The 18,466-nt window shown below is 43.2% G+C and overlaps 1 protein-coding gene across 2 annotated transcripts in view; it reads right to left on the reverse strand.

Moving 5' to 3' along the window:
- The window catches only part of ATG2B (autophagy related 2B), an 860,766-nt gene that overhangs the window by 777,751 nt on the left and 64,549 nt on the right, over positions 1-18,466 (reverse strand). For both annotated transcript variants that reach the window (XM_069208269.1, XM_069208268.1), the window contains exon 3: positions 5,167-5,319. In XM_069208269.1, coding sequence (XP_069064370.1) covers positions 5,167-5,319 — 153 coding nt within the window. The remainder of the gene's footprint in view (positions 1-5,166; positions 5,320-18,466) is intronic.

The following is an 18,466-nucleotide window of genomic DNA, read 5'->3' on the forward strand; positions in this document are numbered from 1 at the left end:
ATGAGAACCAAATTCAAGTCCCACTGTGGCATCACAAGTGGTGAGCTGTAAACCCTAAACAATCTCTGCAAAACAGATGATTTAAAAACAAAAAAAAAAGAAGGCCGATATGGCAAACTCAAAAAAGCCAAAAGAGACAACAAATAGCCTTTCCCAGTGCTCATAACAAATCCTTGCTGGGTCAACAACAGATCAAAACACTTTGGAGAGCTTAGCCTGAAAGTGCTGCACCAAGTCACAAACTTGTCCCAATGGCCAATGTACACTGATTTTGTAGCTAAATGCCTGCCTGCCAAAATCACAATAACAACTTTGGGAGGAAGCTCATACACATCTGCTCAGTCTCCATGCAAGTAGGTGCACAGTTTTAAGGCCCAGACACACAGGAGCCCTAGCTCGACTCGAGGCCGAGTGCACCTCAAAGAGAGAGAGCTTTCTAGGAACTCTACTACGCAAAAATGTTGTCAATATGTATTCTCAGCAGTGGTTAAAAGATGAGTTCAGGGTTTGCACCACATGTGTAAAATGCCCTGTGCCACCTCTGGGTGTAACTGCAATTTGTGATCTACTGGGTGTCAGTGACTGAGTTCATCGACCCTGCAAGAGGATTACTGGCACCGCCAGCAAATTGATGTAGATGCAGGTTTCCACAGACTTCTGATCTCCACTGCTCCTCCGCAAGCCAGTAGTGATGCATCAGTGACCACTGTGAGCTCTGGCTGGAGTAAGGAAAGGGATCTACCACTGCTACAAATGTGGTGTAACAGCCACCAGCGCAGATCTTTTACAGTCTCCTAAGAAACCTGAATTCAATCCAATAATTTCCCCTGGTACTGTGGCAACTGGGACTTCAGATCGTACTGTACAGCCCGTATGTGTCATCTGGTGTGTTGGACTAGTAGAACGCAGGAGGCCAAGAGTCTCAGCAGCCTCAACGCCATCATCACTGAGATTCAGAACAAGGCTGAAACATCGGAAACATAGCATGGACTCTCCCCTCTGGTGGCAAAACTGCACCATATCCAAGATAGCTCTGAAGAACAATTGCGCCTGAGGAGGAATCAGGTGTGACTTCATCATGTTGATAGTGAACCGCAATGACGTCATAATGTTCAACGTCATCTACAGGTGGTGTACGACTACCTGGGACAAGCCGGGCCTCAACAGCCAGTCATTAAGGTATGGGAAGACTGATAGACCCAATCTCTGAATATGCTCTGCGACCACCACCATCACTTTCGTGAACACCCAACGGTACCTGGTAAGCCAAAGAGAAACACTGCAAATTAGAAATTTTCTTTGCCCACCATGAACTGCAGTCAGGAACATGGGAATACACATCCTGCTGGTCCAGTGCTACCATCCAGACAAGTCCTGGCCCAGTGTGAGCATCCTGAATTTGTCCGTCCAAAGGAAGGTGTTGAGAGGACGGTGATCTAAAATAGGATGAAGGCTTTCGTCCTTCTTCAGTAAAACTAGTACCAGGAGTAACACCAAGTTCCTACTTCTGATGTCAGAGTAATCTCTGCGCTTCGTCAGCCATGTTGGGGTGGCAAGTGCGGCAGAGCAGAAAGGAATGGGAGGGCATAGCTCCACTTGGCAAGTTGGATGATTGTGTGGCTATGCGCCAACAATTAAACACTAAAGTAGTTTTGCGGCTGTGGTTTCCAAAGGGGAGTGAGACTGAGCTGCATATTGTCCCCAATGACCTGAACACCATCTACTGTTAGTGCACAGGCTAGAGTAAAAAGGTGAACACAAATAGACCTAAATCTAAACTTTAGTCCTGTTTGGTGTTTACTGTTCATCTGCATGTTTCCTTAAGTTCTCAGTCATTGTTGTCACCTGGCAGTGAATACCGCCTCATGCACCATAATGTAATGAAAGTACACTCTCACTTCACTGTTGCCACTGTCAATTCTATAAATAGCTATGAAACTGAAGAAGCTGTGGTGTTAAAGTCATCTAAACAAGAAAAGGTGCAATATGTGCAAGGGTATGTGCACAAGACAAATTTGGAATTGGTAATGTTGGTCTCGAAATATATAACTCAGAAAAAGGCACCACTTTTCGAATACAGACACCAAATCAGGCAATGGTAAACCAATGATTGACTTGTGAGTGAAGGACCATTAGTTGCTGATGAAAGCTCCCAAATGTATCTTTCCTATTAGGTGATAAGCTCATTATTGTCCATGATGGACCATGGCTTTCATTCTTCATAAAGTGGAGCTGACATCTTGAAGCCTGAATCAAATCTGTATGGGTTTCGTGGTTCTACTGAAAACGAAGACATCCAGCTGCTGCTGAAGAGAATGACTTCATTAGGCTTCAATCCTTTTTAGGTTGAGCAAGCAAGCGCTTTTAAACCTGTTTTAAGTATTCTGTGGGCTTTAACCGTGCCCATCTCACGCCCATGACTTTCACTTGTTCGTCTGCTTGCATTTCAAAAATCCCTTGATGTAATTGGTAAATGTTTTACGTTTGTCCTGCCTTGGGGAGATTTTGATACCGCCTTGCAGACTGACTATGTTACGTGGATTATTGCACTATTCCCAATATACTTCAGTGTGGGCGAGCTATTTTTAGGTTGAGCATAGCAGCGCACAAGCGCTGCTTTTCCAACGTGTTGGTATCTATGTGGGCTTTTAACCATGTCCACCTCACGTCCATCACTCTCACTCGTTCGTGGGCTTGCCTTTCAAAAATCCTTTGATGACAATGGTAAATACTTTATGTTTGTCCCGCCTTGGGGTGGTTTTGTTACTGCATTGGTGACCAACCCTGTTAAATGGATAACTGCTCTTTTGCAGATAAGTTTGACTGCAAGCAAACTATTTTTTTCCTTTTGTGTCTCTCCTTCGCGCTCATCCTCATGGCGGCTGTGGCGCTTTGAATCGGCTCGCTTATGTCAACTGTTTTACTTTACATTTTCAATTTATGTGGCAAGAAAAGTCCAGTTAGGAAATGGCAATGCTAATAGCTCCAACTTGGGCAAACAAAAAAACAATTGCATTGCAAATGCTTGTTTTCTTTTGTCTATCCCCTTCATGCTCCATGGTGGTCATGGCGCTCAGTGCAGAACAGCAGCGCAAACTCAATCAATGGTATTGAAGCGCTGGTCACATTGTTCACACTGTTGCGGAATTAGAGTCAATTGTTTTGGCTCTCCCCTTCACGCTCCATAGCTTTCACAAAAACACTTGTAATTGATAAATGCTTTACGTAAAAAAACACAGAAATCTTCAAAGCGGCTCTCACAACACAGCAAGAGAGCTGATATTACAATTTTCACTGCACTCTGGAAACTCGCTCCATAATGTTTTGTAAGCATTCTTTTACAAAATGTGTTGCCCATAACTCAACCAGTGTGAACCTAGGACAATGGGACCACCACCAAAACATTCATGACAATGTGCTCTTTCTGTCTACATCATCTCTGGGTCCCCACACTAGGTTAGTGTGGGCCTTAAAATAATAACCCCTACCACCATTCACTGTCTATTTAAGCTCTCTCATGGCTGGAACTTTTGTTTTGTGCTTTAAGGGCCTTGTTTGTAATATCGTTTCAGTAGGCCTACCAGCCCTGAAAATGTGTAATGCACTATGTCCTCTAGGGGCTAAATCAATGCCTGCATTGCATTATTTTCTGCCATTCTATTTTCATGTGGATATGCCCTGTAGGGGCTAACTATATGGTTACATGACCATGTTTCTTATAAATGCTATTTTTAATGTGGTGTCCTCTAGGGGATGTTCTGAGCATTAGAGTCAACATACAACAATATTTGCATCACTCGGAAACTCGCCCCATAATGCTATGTAGAACATTATTTTTTCAAAAGAAACATTTTTGCTCATACCTCAGATTGTGGTGGTCCTAGGACAATGGGTCCACCATCAAACCCTCCAGCACAATACACTCTTTCTGTCTAGGGCAACTCTGGGTCTCCATACTAGGTTAGTGGGGACCCAAAAAAAATAACCCCTCCCACCATTCTGTGTCTTTTTAAGCTCTCTAATGGCTGGAACCTTTGTTTTACAGCTGAGAGTAGTTTGTGTTTTAAGGGTCTTGCTTGTAATATCATTGTAGTAGGCCTGCTACCCTTTAAAATGTGTAATTTTATTCGCCCTCTTGGTGCTAAATATAGGGTTGCACTGTATATTTTTCTGCCATTCTATCTTAATGTGCTTACAGCCTCTAGGGTCCAACTATGGGGTTACATGACCATGTTTCTTAGAAATGCAACATACTACAATATTCACGGCACTCCAAAACTCGCCCCATAATGCTTTGCGGGCATTCTTTTTACAAAACATTTTTGCTCATAACGTAGCCTGTGGTGGTCCTAGGACAATAGGACCACCGTCAAAAGTGTTCATCCCAAGGTGCTCTTTCTGTCTAGATCATCTCTGGGCCCCCACACTAGTTTAGTGGGGACCTCAAAAGAATAACCCATACCACCATCTATATATTCGTTAGCTCTCTTATGGCTGGAACTTACTTTTGTTTTTCACCTGGGAGGAGCCTGTGTTTAAAGGGCCTTGTCTGAAAAAATCTTCCAATAGGCCTACTAGCCCTTTCGTTATATGCAGGGCCACCCGAATTATGTGGCAGAAAGGACCAAAATATGCAGCATAGTTGACCAATTGATGTGGCAAAAGAAGTCCAGTTATGAATTTAGAATGCCAATAGCTCCAACTCAAGTAAATGCAATACCTCCTGCATTGCAAATGCTTGTTTACAATTTAAAGATGTTTTGAAGTGCAGCAAGGATCCTTGTTTTAGTGCTGAATAACATTGTATCTGCTACATGTTCCTTACAAGCTTATCACTCTCCCCTGCTATGGTGCTGCAGTGTGGGAGAAAGCATGACAGGCCAACAGGATTAAGAGGGACATTCCTAGAGGTCTAGAACCTGCACTAGTCCATCTACTCGGGTGAGATTTAACTGATTCCTACGATTTACCTGCCCGAATGATACCTGCTACCTGTAGCAGGATTCATTTTGTATACATTCAAAATTAAATTGAGATTCATACAGTAACTTTTTACCATGTTTCAAAAAGGTGAACAGGAATGGAATGGAAATAACCTTTTGAACTGGGCGGTCTTAACTTACAACAGTGCAAAATCATAGTCTAAAAGTAAGCACTTTTTTGTACCTGTTTCTATAGTTTCTGCAAATTTTTCAAGTCCCTCGAAGGGTTGAGATGATTCTCCTTGCTCATCTGTGAGTTTCTGGCTCAAACATTCCTTTGCAAGCTGCATACTGCTAGCCATAAAACTTGACCAATACATAGGTTCAGAACCGGAGGCTAAGGAACGCAAACACAATAACAAGAAATAATGGACAAATCAAAAATACACATACAAAATAAATAGACTGCTATATTAGGTTCACACATAAAAGAAAAACAATTTGGACATAAATGTAACAGAACTACGTGAAAGTGTCTATACATATTATATATTATTCCAACATCTTTATGTGTATCTTCATGTTTTAGAATCAAATTTCTGAGTGCAGAAAAAAGAAAGTGAGGAAACGGTTTAAATTTTACTAAGCCATATATCTGTCTGCATGTACCCACAATGTGTTCTATCTCAATTTACAAACAAAATGTACAATATATGTTGCTTTTGGGGAGCAGGCAAAGGGCAAGCTAGTCCATATAAGCCCAAATGGCATCAGAGGATACAGGGTAGCATTTCATTTGCTAAGATCTTCTTTGAGTCTGTAATGCGACTTACAAGATCTTCTAGCATCTTTTGGGGGCAACAAAGGAACATGCAATCATTAGCTTAATGTTCACTGGCTTTGTGAAAAGGCTTCAAAGCACCCTTTAAAAGATCTTTGCTGGAGCTTTGTTAAGTTTTGTTTTAACCATATGTGAGGATGTTGTGACTTTCTGCCACTCCTTCCCCTTCATCTGAATGGCAAAAAAGGTGAGACTGCCCTGCAGACATACTTTCTGCCTTGGAATAGGAAATACTCCTTGAGATTCTCTCCTAAACAGATATCAATAAAGAAACCCCAATTTGTCAGCCACCTAGGTGTCAAGCATAATCCATCAACTAAGGATATCACTTGTAGGGTTGTCACTTTTCCAAGACAATAATACTTGCCACTTTTTCAGGTCTTCTGATTCCAAGAGGTCCACTAGCCGACCCTTAAATAAGATTTTGCCTAAACTCCTATGCAGAAAACCAATGTGGGGTAAAGGGGTAACACACAGAGATACAACCCCAAATAAGACATAGAAGATGTCTTCTGAAGCAAAAAGGCTATATAAGAAATGGAGTAATGTGAACTATTGGCCTGATAATTGCTTAACAGACATCCTCTATTAAAAATTAAAGCCCTCACCCGCTGACCTGGTGACATGCTTTATCACAGGTATCCTCCTAATGTCTGAAGGCATGGGCTACAACCCTGCAAAGTAGGGAAGCTCTTAGGATATTGTGTGAGGGAGCACTATGGGGTAGGATTTGTGTGGGTGTGGTGTAAATGTAAAAAATAGGATTGAACTAATCCCTAATGAGTGGGTAAAGAGATAAAGAATGATTGTTCAAAATACCTAATTGGTGGACCAAATATTGTCTATGACTGTGTCCTAAAAGGCATTTTAAAAACCAGGTGGATCCTTCACCCTATAATGTTCGACATGTTTTAGCCTTATATTATGCCCTACTGAAAAGGTGCAGGTGGGCTTTCTTCGGGACCTACACAGCAGGATGTACTCTGTACCACTGATGCCCAGATGGTTAAAAATGAAGAAAAGATGGTGCTTGACAAACAAAGAAATCTTTTGACACTCATGTCATTCAAGTCTGCACTCACCTACTGTGAGAAGACTGTAGAAAATAAACAGCATACACTAATCCATAGTTCTCAAATAGTATAGTTGCAACATAGTGAAATGGCATCCCCCACACTCCTGGTAAGACATTCAGTAACACCATTGTGTGTGTAGATCCCTTCTTTGTACATGCATCACATCATGAAATCAAAATATGTATATAAATACACATCTATATGCATACATGTATAGCTCATAAATGCAGCCGCATGCCTCCGACAGCCTTAACCACCTTCACTCCTTTCTATAATGCTGCCTGTGGGATATCAGTGTGAGTAACATGTAAATAGAAGTGAAAAAAAACTTTTGCTAAAATATAAAATACAAATGTAAATAAAATATAACACTAGTCGAATGTTGATAGGCTCAGAGCTAACTGAGATTCCCTCACGTCATAACCTGGCAAACGACGAACCTTCAAGGAACTATGAATGAAGACCAGTATCAGGTGGATTTCAAAGTTAGATATGACCAGAATACACATGCCACATCAAACTAAATATCCTTGTTCAGGTAAAATTAATATACAGAAATCAAATGTAGCCTAACTTCTGATCAGATACGTGTGGAAGTGCATGCTGTAATGTTGTATGTTGTAATACAATACAGTAGGAATCAGGAGAAGAATAAACTTCTTTGAAATCCATGTGGAGATTTTTTGATTTTGCAGATTTCCTCCACGGGATACCCTTTGTTAAAATCCTGTGTTCACTTAAAGATTTGGCAATTATGTCTCTGTTTGCATGAACACAAAATTCTGACTAGTTCAGACACTTCTAAAATACTTTTGTAGTATTTTGTTTGTATTTACTGTATTACGTTTATATATTCAAAATGACTCCAGGACTTTGCGGGACTCTGTTCTGCCTCCTGAATTAACCAACAAAGAAATAGAAATGTTCCTATAAGTCTGTAAGTCTGGCGCATAGGTTTCCATTAACCCTTAATTCAGCGATGGGAAACATTAAAGAGAGCATAGAGAAACAACCTTCCTCCTAAAAACTTGTAGGGGGAGGAGACAGGAAGACAGACCTCAGACTCAAAGTTCCTTTTGTCTATATATTGCCACTTTACTGCATGCTCAGATACAACAATTTGCTGCCCGCATTGTGACACGACCGAGTACTCTTTTGCTTGTTTCCTGGAATGTGGCTGGGTTACGCTCAAAGATGTTCCTCCCAGAGTGGAATGTTTTTATTAATACTTTTGATATTGGTCTGTTGCAGGAAACTAGGTGCACAGATCCCCAGTACTGGCATCGCTATCTAACTTTTTTAAATCCCAGCCATCCATGGCATTAAGGGCAGGCCTTCAAGTGGGTTACTGATTTGGGCAGAAACTGAGCTGAATTGTACTTTCAAGATCCCCCACCCGACTGTCCATCCAGAAATTCTGGCTATTCAGGTAAAAATAGATTTAACATGGGAAAACATATCTATAATCTCCATGTGAGGGGGTAAGAGGAGGTTTTTACTCAGACACATTGCAGTGCCTAGAGGTCAGCTTAGGCAAACCACCATCCACACACTTATTATTAATTATAGGAGGCGATCTTAAAACACACCCTGTTTGAGCCCCTAGATTGTGACGCCACTTATCTCACAACTGAGGAAGATGAACAGTGGTCAATACCAGAACTCTGTTTAGCACCAGTCAAAAAATGGACAAAGGTGACACTTCAAGTTAAGGCTTTCAAGCACTGAAGGGTAGAACAATGAGTGATCAGGCTGGCCTGCCCACCTTCCATGATTATAAGGGCTCTAGTTGAGTTGACTACGTGTTAATGGAGCTCAGATATGTCAGTATGGGAAACTGCAGAGAGTGACCCTAACCCCTTGTGCCCCTCAATGAATCAATCTTCAGGTTACATAAATGTTATGCACTCCCCCTTAGCTGTACCCAGGAGCTCTGCCCCACAAATGATAGACGCCGCCTTTAGTGTCACAGAGTCACCTTAATAGTGGAGGTGCTCAGGAAAATTTCTATGCTGGTGAACTCCACACTATGAGTGATGGATATGAGGGCATCTGATGACAGGTGCTGGGATGATCAGGCAAATATCCATGCAGCTCTTTTTAATGGTATTTGCCTGTTCTTTACAGCCCCTGCGGTAACCAAGATAAGGAGACTCCAACCATTCAAGCAGGCGAGTTGGCATGATAAGCAGTGTAGATTGGCCAGGTAAAACATCGTTAAAGCTATTAAATCAAAAGACGGAAATAGCATCCCGAGGCTTAGGGCATCCTAAAAGAGGGCCCAGGTGCATGCTAAAAAGATGGGCAGAAAACAGATGGAAGGATCTCAAAATAGCATGTGAAGCATGCTACAGCACTACATTTTGGAATCTAGTGAGCAGGGGAGGGTGTAAGACGACATCCTGTATAGACACTGATAATGTAATTCCCCCTGAGACATGGGTGGACGCATGATAAGGAAATATGAGCAAAATATATGTTGAGTCTTGCCAATCAAATAACAAAAGGTGTGCCCATTCCCCCCCTTCAAGGAAGAAAGCAGAGGTGGTATCAATTTATAAGAAAGGAACAAGGGACTCCCCCACTAATTACAGACCTATAAGTCTAACAGACGCAGCGCAGAAAGTGCTCAGCCGATCACTATTGGGTAAGATTCTGGAGTGGATTCAGGAGCACAATATTTTGTCTCCTTATCAGGCTGGCTTTAGGTCTAAGGTCAGCACCATAGAACAAGTCTTTAGGTTTATGCTGATATATTGGAAGGTTGTGGTGCTAGGAAAAGGTAGCCTATATTTGGTTTTTATCGATCTGAAATCTGCTTTTGACACAGTCCCCGTGAATAAATTATGGACTACGCTAGCAGATATGGGTATGTCGGAGGATAGTCTGTCAATTATCATCCGTCTCCATGAGAACAATCAAGCAGTTATTAGGTGGGGGATTCAGGGAGAAGTTACTGAACCTGGCGCTGTAGACAAAGGAGTTAGGCAGGGCTATGTACTTGCCCCCACTCTATTTTCCTTGTTCCTGTACAAAGTAGTACATTTTTTGTCCATTCCACTGGCTGATGCCCCCTCAATCGGCAACAATAACATTACCACATTATATGCAGACGATACCTTGTTGGTATTGAAGACTGCAACAGGCCTACAGAGGCTCTTGAATAGATTTGAAGAGTTTTGCAACAGTAGCTGCTTGGTATTTAACAGCAGTAAGACTAAGTATATGGCTATTAGCCCGCATAAGTCCTTCAGGGGGACGCTGGTTCTGGGAGGTGACAAGCTAGAGAGAGTGACCGCATTTGACTATCAAGGTATTAAGCTGGCTCACGCTTTGGCATGGCAACATCACATTAATAAAGTGGGAAGTAAACTGAGTCAAGTGGCGGGCACTGTCCAGTGTGAATATAGCGCCTACTTCTCAAAGCCAGTAGCTGCCCCTAAACAGATCTACGAAGTAAAAGCAGTGGCACCAGCCTTAAATGTGTAGGAGGCTGGCCTGCCTTATAGTGGGTACCTTTTGGTAGTTACACCTTGTGCCAGGTCCAGTTATCCCTTATTATTAGTAGATTAGTAGTGTTCTAGCAGCTTAGGCTGATAGAGATAGCTATAGCAGAGCAGTTTAGGCTGAACTAGGAGACATGCAAAGCTCCTACTATACCACTTAGCACTATATCGCAAGAAACACAATACTCAGAGTTACTAAAAATAAAGGTACTTTATTTTAGTGACAATATGCCATAAGTATCTCAGAAGATATACTCCCTTAGGAGGTAAGTAAAATACACAAAATATACAACACAAACCAAAACCAAAAAGTAAAAAGTTAGCAAAGTAGTGCAAATACTGTAGAACACAATAGAATGCAACAGGAGACAATAGGCCTAGGGGCAACACAAACCATATACTGCAAAAGTGGAATGCGAACCACGAATGGACCCCAGGCCTAGTGTAGTGTGTAGAGGGTTGCTGGGAGTGTAAGAAAACACTAAGGGTGTCCAAGATACCCCACCCCAAGACCCTGAAAAGTAGGAGTAAAGTTACCCTACTACCCCAGAAAAACAGTGAAGTCGAGATAGGGGATTCTGCAAAGCCAACAACTGACTGCAAAGCACTGAAGACGGATTCCTGGACCTGAGGACCTGCAAAGGAAGGGGACCAAGTCCAAGAGTCACGCAAGTGTCCAGGGGGAGCAGGAGCCCACTAAACCTCAGATAAAGGTGCAAAAGGGCTGCCTCCAGGTGGAAGAATCCGAAGATTCTGCTACAACGAAAGGTGCCAGGAACTTCTCCTCACGGCGTGCTGGAGGATGAAGAGTTGTTTCCACGCAGAAAGACCGCAAACAAGCCTTGCTAGCTGCAAGAGTTGCGTTTGAAGGTTTTGGGTGCTGCCAGGGCCCAGGAAGGATCAGGAGGTCGCCCCTTGGAGGATGAGACAGAGTGGGCCCTCAGCAACACAGACAGCCCATCCAGAAGCAGGCAGGACCCGCAGAAGTACCTGAACAGGCATTCAGAAGATCTGAGCACGGCGGTCGTCTCAGCACAACAAAAAGGGTCCCCACGAAGTCGGAGTCCAAATCAGCGAGTTGGGCAATGCAGGACGGAGTGCTGGGGACCTGGGCTAGGCTGTGCACAAAGGAAGTCTTGCAAAAGTGCACAGAAGCCCTAGCAGCTGCAGTTCACGCAGTACACAGGATTACTGTCTGGCGTGGGGAGGCAAGGACTTACATCCACCAAATTTGGACAGAAGGGCCACTGGACTGTCGGGGATACTTGGATCCAGCTCCTGTGTTCCAGGGACCACGCACGTCAAGATGAGAGGGGGCCCAGAGGACTGGTGATGCAGAGGTTTGGTGCCTGCGTTGGCAGGGGGAAGATTCCGTCGACCCACGAGAGAATTCTTCTAGGCTTCCAGTGCAGGGTGAAGGCAGACAGCCCTCAGAGCATGCACCACCAGGAAACAGTCGAGAAAGCCGGCAGGATGAGGCGCTACAATGTTGCTGGTAGTCTTCTTGCTACTTTGTTGCGGTTTTGCAGGCGTCCTGGAGCAGTCAGCGGTCGATCCTTGGCAGAAGTCGAAGAGAGAAGTGCAGAGGAACTCTGGTGAGCTCTTGCATTCGTTATCTGATGAGAAACCCACAGGAGAGACTCTAAATAGCCCTCAGAGGAGGATTGGCTACAGAGAGATGTAAGCCCCTATCATGAGGGGTCTCTGACGTCACCTGCTGGCACTGGCCACTCAGAGGTCTCCATTGTTCCCTCACACCTCTGCATCCAAGATGGGAGAGGTCTGGGACACACTGGAGGAGCTCTGGGCACCTCCCCTTGGGAGGTGCTGGTCAGAGGAGTAGTCACTCCCCTTTCCTTCGTCCAGTTTCGCGCCAGAGCAGAGCTGGGGGGATCCCTGGACTGGTGTAGACTGGCTTATGCAAGGAGGGCCCCATCGGTCCCCTTCAATGCATTTCCAGAGGCCAGGAGAGGCTACTCCTCTCAGGCCCTTAACACCTATTTCCAAAAGGAGAGGGGGTAACACCCTCTCTCAGAGGAAATCCTTTGTTCTGCCTTCCTGGGACTGGGCTGCCCAGGCCCCAGGGGGGCAGAAACATGTCTGAGGGTTGGCTAGTGCCAGGGGCCCTCACACTAAGTAACTTTGCACCTAACCTTCACCAGGTGGGGGTTAGACATATAGGTGACTTATAAGTTACTTATGTGCAGTGTAAAATGGCTGTGAAATAACGTGGACGTTATTTTACTCAGGCTGCAGTGGCAGTCCTGTGTAAGAATTGTCTGACCTCCCTATGGGTGGGAAAAGAAATGCTGCAGACCATAGGGATCTCCTGGAACCCCAATACCCTGGGTACCTAGGTACCATATACTAGTGAATTATACGGGTGTTCCAGTGTGCCAATCATAATTGGTAAAATTAGTCACTAGCCTGCAGTGACTACTTTAAAAGCAGAGAGAGCATAAACACTGAGGTTCTGGTTAGCAGAGCCTCAGTGATAGAGTTAGGCAACAAACAGGGAACACATACAGGGCACACTTTATGAGCACTGGGGTCCTGGCTAGCAGGATCCCAGTGACACAGGCAAAAACAAACCTACATACAAGTAAAAATGGGGGTAGCATGCCAACCAAGATGGAACTTTCCTACAATATGGCGCAGAGCTCTGGTGGTTCGAGGGTGTCAGTGAGCTGACCAGGATGGAGCACAAATTTATTTGGAGTCTGGTCCAGCTACCTGTTAGTACCCAGCTTCTGCCACTATAACTAGATTTTGGCTGGAAATCCATAAGGGATAGGGCCAGCTGTGTCCCCTGCTGTTTCTGGATAAGGTTGATTGCGACCAGGATATTGAACACTATGCCTCTGATTGGGGTGGGGGGGGATTTAGGAGTGCCAGGGCAGATAGGATAGTATGGTTCGTAAAGATCAAGAAGTTGCAATCTGTTTTAGGATTTCAGACCTCCTGGGCCACAAGGTATCAAGAAATTATCCTGCGAATGCGGTACTAAAGAGGAGGTATTGGGCTTGGATCCTGCAGAAGGACTTAAAACTGGGAAGGAGGGGCACTTTAACCAACAGATTTCTGGATGTTAAATCCACTAATGTCTTAGAACCCTATTTAGATTTTATTTTAGTGCCAGGGGATAGGAAGCTATATGCATAGTTTCGATTTGGCTCACTTTTCTTAACATCCTTCAAGAGTAACTGGGCGACAAATTACTTAGCATCATCATTATGTCAGCTGGCCATTTATTTTTTTGCATGTCGGGCTTCTGCAGGACCACTTAGAAAGTGGATAAGACCAGTAGCTAGGGCTCTGGGGATGCGCAGCAGTGTGGTTGCTTTGAGAACTTTGAGGTTGGATCCAAATCTCATGTTTGCTTGCACAGTCGCAATATTTTGGGGGGCTGACTAGCATATAAGAGCAAAAGAGATCAAACAATAGGAGCGTACTGAGTGATAGCAAGGGAGGTAGTGTGGGTGGCTTCTGCTAGGGATTTTGCTGATATGGATTCCCTTCCCTACTATGTGATTCGCTGGCTGAATTTGCACTGAGATCTGTATTTTAATATATTTATTAATTTATCTATTTATTACTATGAAATGTATTTTTATATTGTGGGATCATATCCTGTGTGTGTGGGGGGGGGAGGGAGTTCTTATTTTTTTTTTTTACTTTTTATTATTTTCAAACTGTGCTCATCATACAAGCCACATAAACATGTTTGTTACCTATCATATAACACTTACTGCTGTAGTATCCACCGTGACAGACAGCTTTAGACACTTAACATAGTTGGTAGGGCACTTTTACGACCAGCATATATATTTCCTTTAATATCCGTTCTTCGTTTACATAACCAGTGTTTTTTGTGCTATGTGCAGGGCTTTTATGGCTATCCTTTGCCGAAATAAAGCTTCTTCAAACGTTCAAAAGGAGAACAATACCTGATATTGAAGACTTCCACAATTTTTCAACAAGTCTGGATATAAAAGTATTGACTAGGCCAAACAAATACAGGTCAGGTGGCAAGCCAAATCAAATGAGGCATAAAGAGATTTCTTTAAGGTCTGGAGAAAGGGATGATAATTGTTATATTTTATGTTAAAATGTTCTTTTCTGTAGTAACTACCACTCAGGACACTTTTAGAATTTCTCAAAGGTCTTAATGTTATTATTGAGAACATATTGGCTGTAAGGCAGGAACCAAGCACTACCATATTCTTTGTGGTCTGAATTGTCTGAGTAATAGAGCCTTTTTTCCATTTTGTTGGTTTTGCACACAATCTAATCAGATGAGGTTCCCTTTGTTTGAGGCTGGAAGTAACAAAGAGGAACTGTGAGTTTGTGAAGGTATAAAATACTAGACAGGTACATCGGCACAGACCAATCAAAGCCAAGGTACAATGAAAGTTCCAGAAATTGGAACAAGAAGAGTACGATACCCAACGTTGGGAACAGGTCTTCAAGGTAAACGGCTACTGTCAAAGGCGAAGGACAGTGATTTCTTTCAAAACAAACTGCCTGTAAAGGATAACCATTTAAGCAGCAAAATACTCAGGCCTAAACTACATATTTGCAGAAAAGTGGGGGTGGGGCCATTCAAGGAAGACAGTAGGAGATGCAGGGCCCATTGTGGGGAAACAAACATACAGGAAGAAAGAGGACTGTGATTTTCTGGTCCAACAGAGAGCAATTAAGATGGAACTCAAGCCTTCCGTCTTGATCTTCAGGAATGCCTTTGCTGAAAAGGGAAAGTGCACACAAGAGATTTTCAAGTACTGGAATAAAAGTGACTCAGCCAACCATGCCGCCTGAGGCAGCCCATTCGAACAATCAAGAAAAAAAGGGAATTCATCTCAGAAATGCAGACCTCTGAAACAATCAAGATGAAGGAGAGCATTGTGGTTATTCCAAACAGTTTGACCAAACTTTTTCCCAATCTGACAAAAATGTCTTTCTTCTGGAGATTTCTGAAAAGTTCAGTCTGACATTCTCTACACCTTGAATGTGCGCTGTCAGAATAGAGAGAAATATCCTTTGCCCCAAAGAAAGTCCCTGGGCTACCTTTAAGGTACAAGCAAACTCATCAATATTCAGTATTCAATCGCATAACCACCCTGCAACTGACAGTAGGCAAAGCGCCCTTCCTATGTCAGTAGAGGGGAAGTAGAGAAATAGATATGAAGCGACATCACCACAACTTGAAAACTCACACTAAAAGCAGCAGCCATTTCAGTTTATCTGGTGAATATTCAATGTAGTTGTGTTTCCCCACAAGCTCCTTCATCTTAAATGGTACACAAAACATATTACACTCCTGGGAAGGGGTGCCATACTACTGACTCAGAGCAAGGTGCCACGAGGGAGTGGTACAACCCCACTCTCCTGTTCAACCAAATCTCTGAATGGTAAAAACTCCTTGCCATCAGATGACCAAGATGTAAGCAATGAACCAAATGGTACAAGTCATCCCAATCTCGCGAGCAAGCTCAGTTATTCAGGAGGAATGAAAGCAAGATCCTGGCCATGCAACAAATGCCACCACCTCAATACATGAAGGAGGAACACAGGTCACTATCAACTTATTCGATCACTAATGCTTGACAAAACCTCAAATACCCCCCAAAACCATAAACTAAGATGTATCGCTACAACAATGCCTGTCCTATAAAGGGTAGGGTGGCTGTGCACTTGGTTAGAGAACTACTGGACAGCAATCAAGACAATCAAAAGTATTTGCTAGTTGAAGATGGGATCACTCCTTAAGGGGGACTAATGGCCTTGCATGGAGGAAGTTCCAATAGTCACACCTTAACCGAGAGACTGGAGTCCATGTTACAAAGGACAAGCTCTGGAGGATCCAGTAATACATGTTTAGAGGCTAGACACCACCAGTCACAAGGAGATGTTTTGAGTCAGAAAACGTATCACAAGAGTCATGATCCTCCAAAATGTCTAGCTGCCAGTGTACAAATACCTGAAACACCAAAGGTTTTAGACATTCTCTGGCACATGGGATGACAAACAAAAAGTAGGCAACATTGTCCTTGCACTTGGAGCAATTAAACTGGGGCCACTATCAAAGCCAGGGATGGAGCTTCTCACATCTGCACAAAACGGAATCTAAAAGTACTCTCAGAACAGAGTAGTTATTCCCTATACTTAAATTACTCTTGTTCACATCCACAGTTACTCAAATAAATCAGCTCTCTATCCTGAAATCAATACTAGACGGATACCAACCTCATCAGTCGTCACAATAAGGTGGGACAAGGGCTGACGACTTAAAAAGACCAATAACAAAACGAACATTCTTGTGTTGAATTTAGACTAATGACAAGAGCTTGGATTTATAAGCGATTGAATGGCAGAGCTGATCTCAAGAACCTCTGGTGATATTGCCACAGAATATTAGAAAATAAGCAACCTCTACTCCTCCTCAGATGCGATGAATTCCCCATGATTCACCTTTAGGATAATTTCCTGGATTGTCTCAATCTTGAATGTAAAGGTATTTATCAAGTGAGTCTCCCAGCTGAGGTCTATTATGGGCCACAAGTCACCTGGTGAACGCCACATGACTGTGCTGCTGTTTCAAGACTGGACACATGATGCTCATGTTCATAAAGCCTTCCACCTCTGAGCCTAAGAGTGTGGATAGCTACTGAAACCAGAGATGTCTATAATGTAGGACCAAATCTAAATCACCAAAGCATCTCTAATTTCTTCATTCTGGGAGGTGGAGCACTACGTCTGCACCCACTGGAAGGAGGGACAATTACTTAGAGCCTCACTTCCCTGAGTGACTCACCTGAAGAAAAAACTGCTGCAACTACACATCAGTCTAAGGAGAAGCAATCTGGCAGCTATAAGTTCCTGTTACGCAGGTGCAGGATGAAAAAGCATTGCCTGCTTAGTGGACTCAGCTGCTTTTTTCACTCAGTTCAAAGTGCTTTTCAAAGACAAATGTCTGTTAGATGAGCTCTGCCTTTTGGTAGGCTTCAAGTATGTAGCCAGAAATCATTTTAGCCAGAAGCTAATAAGATAGATATCAGGACCACCAATGAGAAGGCCTCAATTATTTGGCTTGGTGTAGGTTTGAACTGTTGCTAAACGATACAGCAGAAAAAGTTACTTAAGGACAGGAAGCATTTAATACAGAACAAACTCACTTTGGAGCCCGCTTCATTATGTACATTGTTCCCTGCAGCAGCAAATGTGGTCATACAGCAAAGCTAGGCAAAAGAGAATCTACCTTCAATTGGTCAGAGAATTCAGCATCAATCCCTTTTTTAGGTGTACCACTTGGGACAGTAGCTGACAGTCAGAGACTTCCCAATTTCCCTCCACTCTTGCAGAACATTTCAAATGAAAGCAAATAATGGGAAATTTGTTGATAGCAATTATAAGAATCCCTGGCAGTGAGAAAAGGCCTGAGGAAGTGGAATTAAATTCTTGAATATCACATTTTTCCCAGATGTGGGTATAAATGTCATCAACTGCGTCCTTCGTATGGCACTCACAACAGTTTACACACCCATTTTATTATTTCACACCTTTCCATCTTGTATGTGTGCAACGTTAAAAAATAGGAGTAGGTGTTTGGGGACAGGTGTCACAGGGAAATGGGAATCCAAAAACGATTTACTGAGGCCTCAAATAGATAGTGCAGTTGCTTCATAGTCATGGCGCCCAAGGGTATGTCAGAGACTGTAGGAAGAACAGTTGGTCAAGGAACCTGCATATGTAGAATTGGGGAAGGTTCCAAAGACTGCATAGGGTGCAAAATGAGGCGGCTGAAAAATCTTAGCCATAATGGGCAAGAACACTGAGTAGCCACAGTGTGTCTTGTGTTTCATCAACTATGACTGCTTTCATCAGCTTCAGCAGATCTCTAAGGAGACATCCAGGAATGAAATGCTTACACTTTTCAGTAAGCTTACTTCTCTACTTCCTTTGGGGCAGGAATGTTAGAGTCTACGTTATTATTGAAAAGGTTCTCCTAAAAAGGCAGAGCTAGCCAGGCTCGGAGGTGGTCACCAAGTCTCCGAGCTCACAATGAAGATCTCATTTCTCAACCTGGCTGAGCTGCTCCAGGCAGCGTAGTGTACCAGGGGA

The sequence above is a fragment of the Pleurodeles waltl genome, chromosome 9, assembly GCF_031143425.1.
Source record: "Pleurodeles waltl isolate 20211129_DDA chromosome 9, aPleWal1.hap1.20221129, whole genome shotgun sequence".
Taxonomy (NCBI): Eukaryota; Metazoa; Chordata; class Amphibia; order Caudata; family Salamandridae; genus Pleurodeles; species Pleurodeles waltl.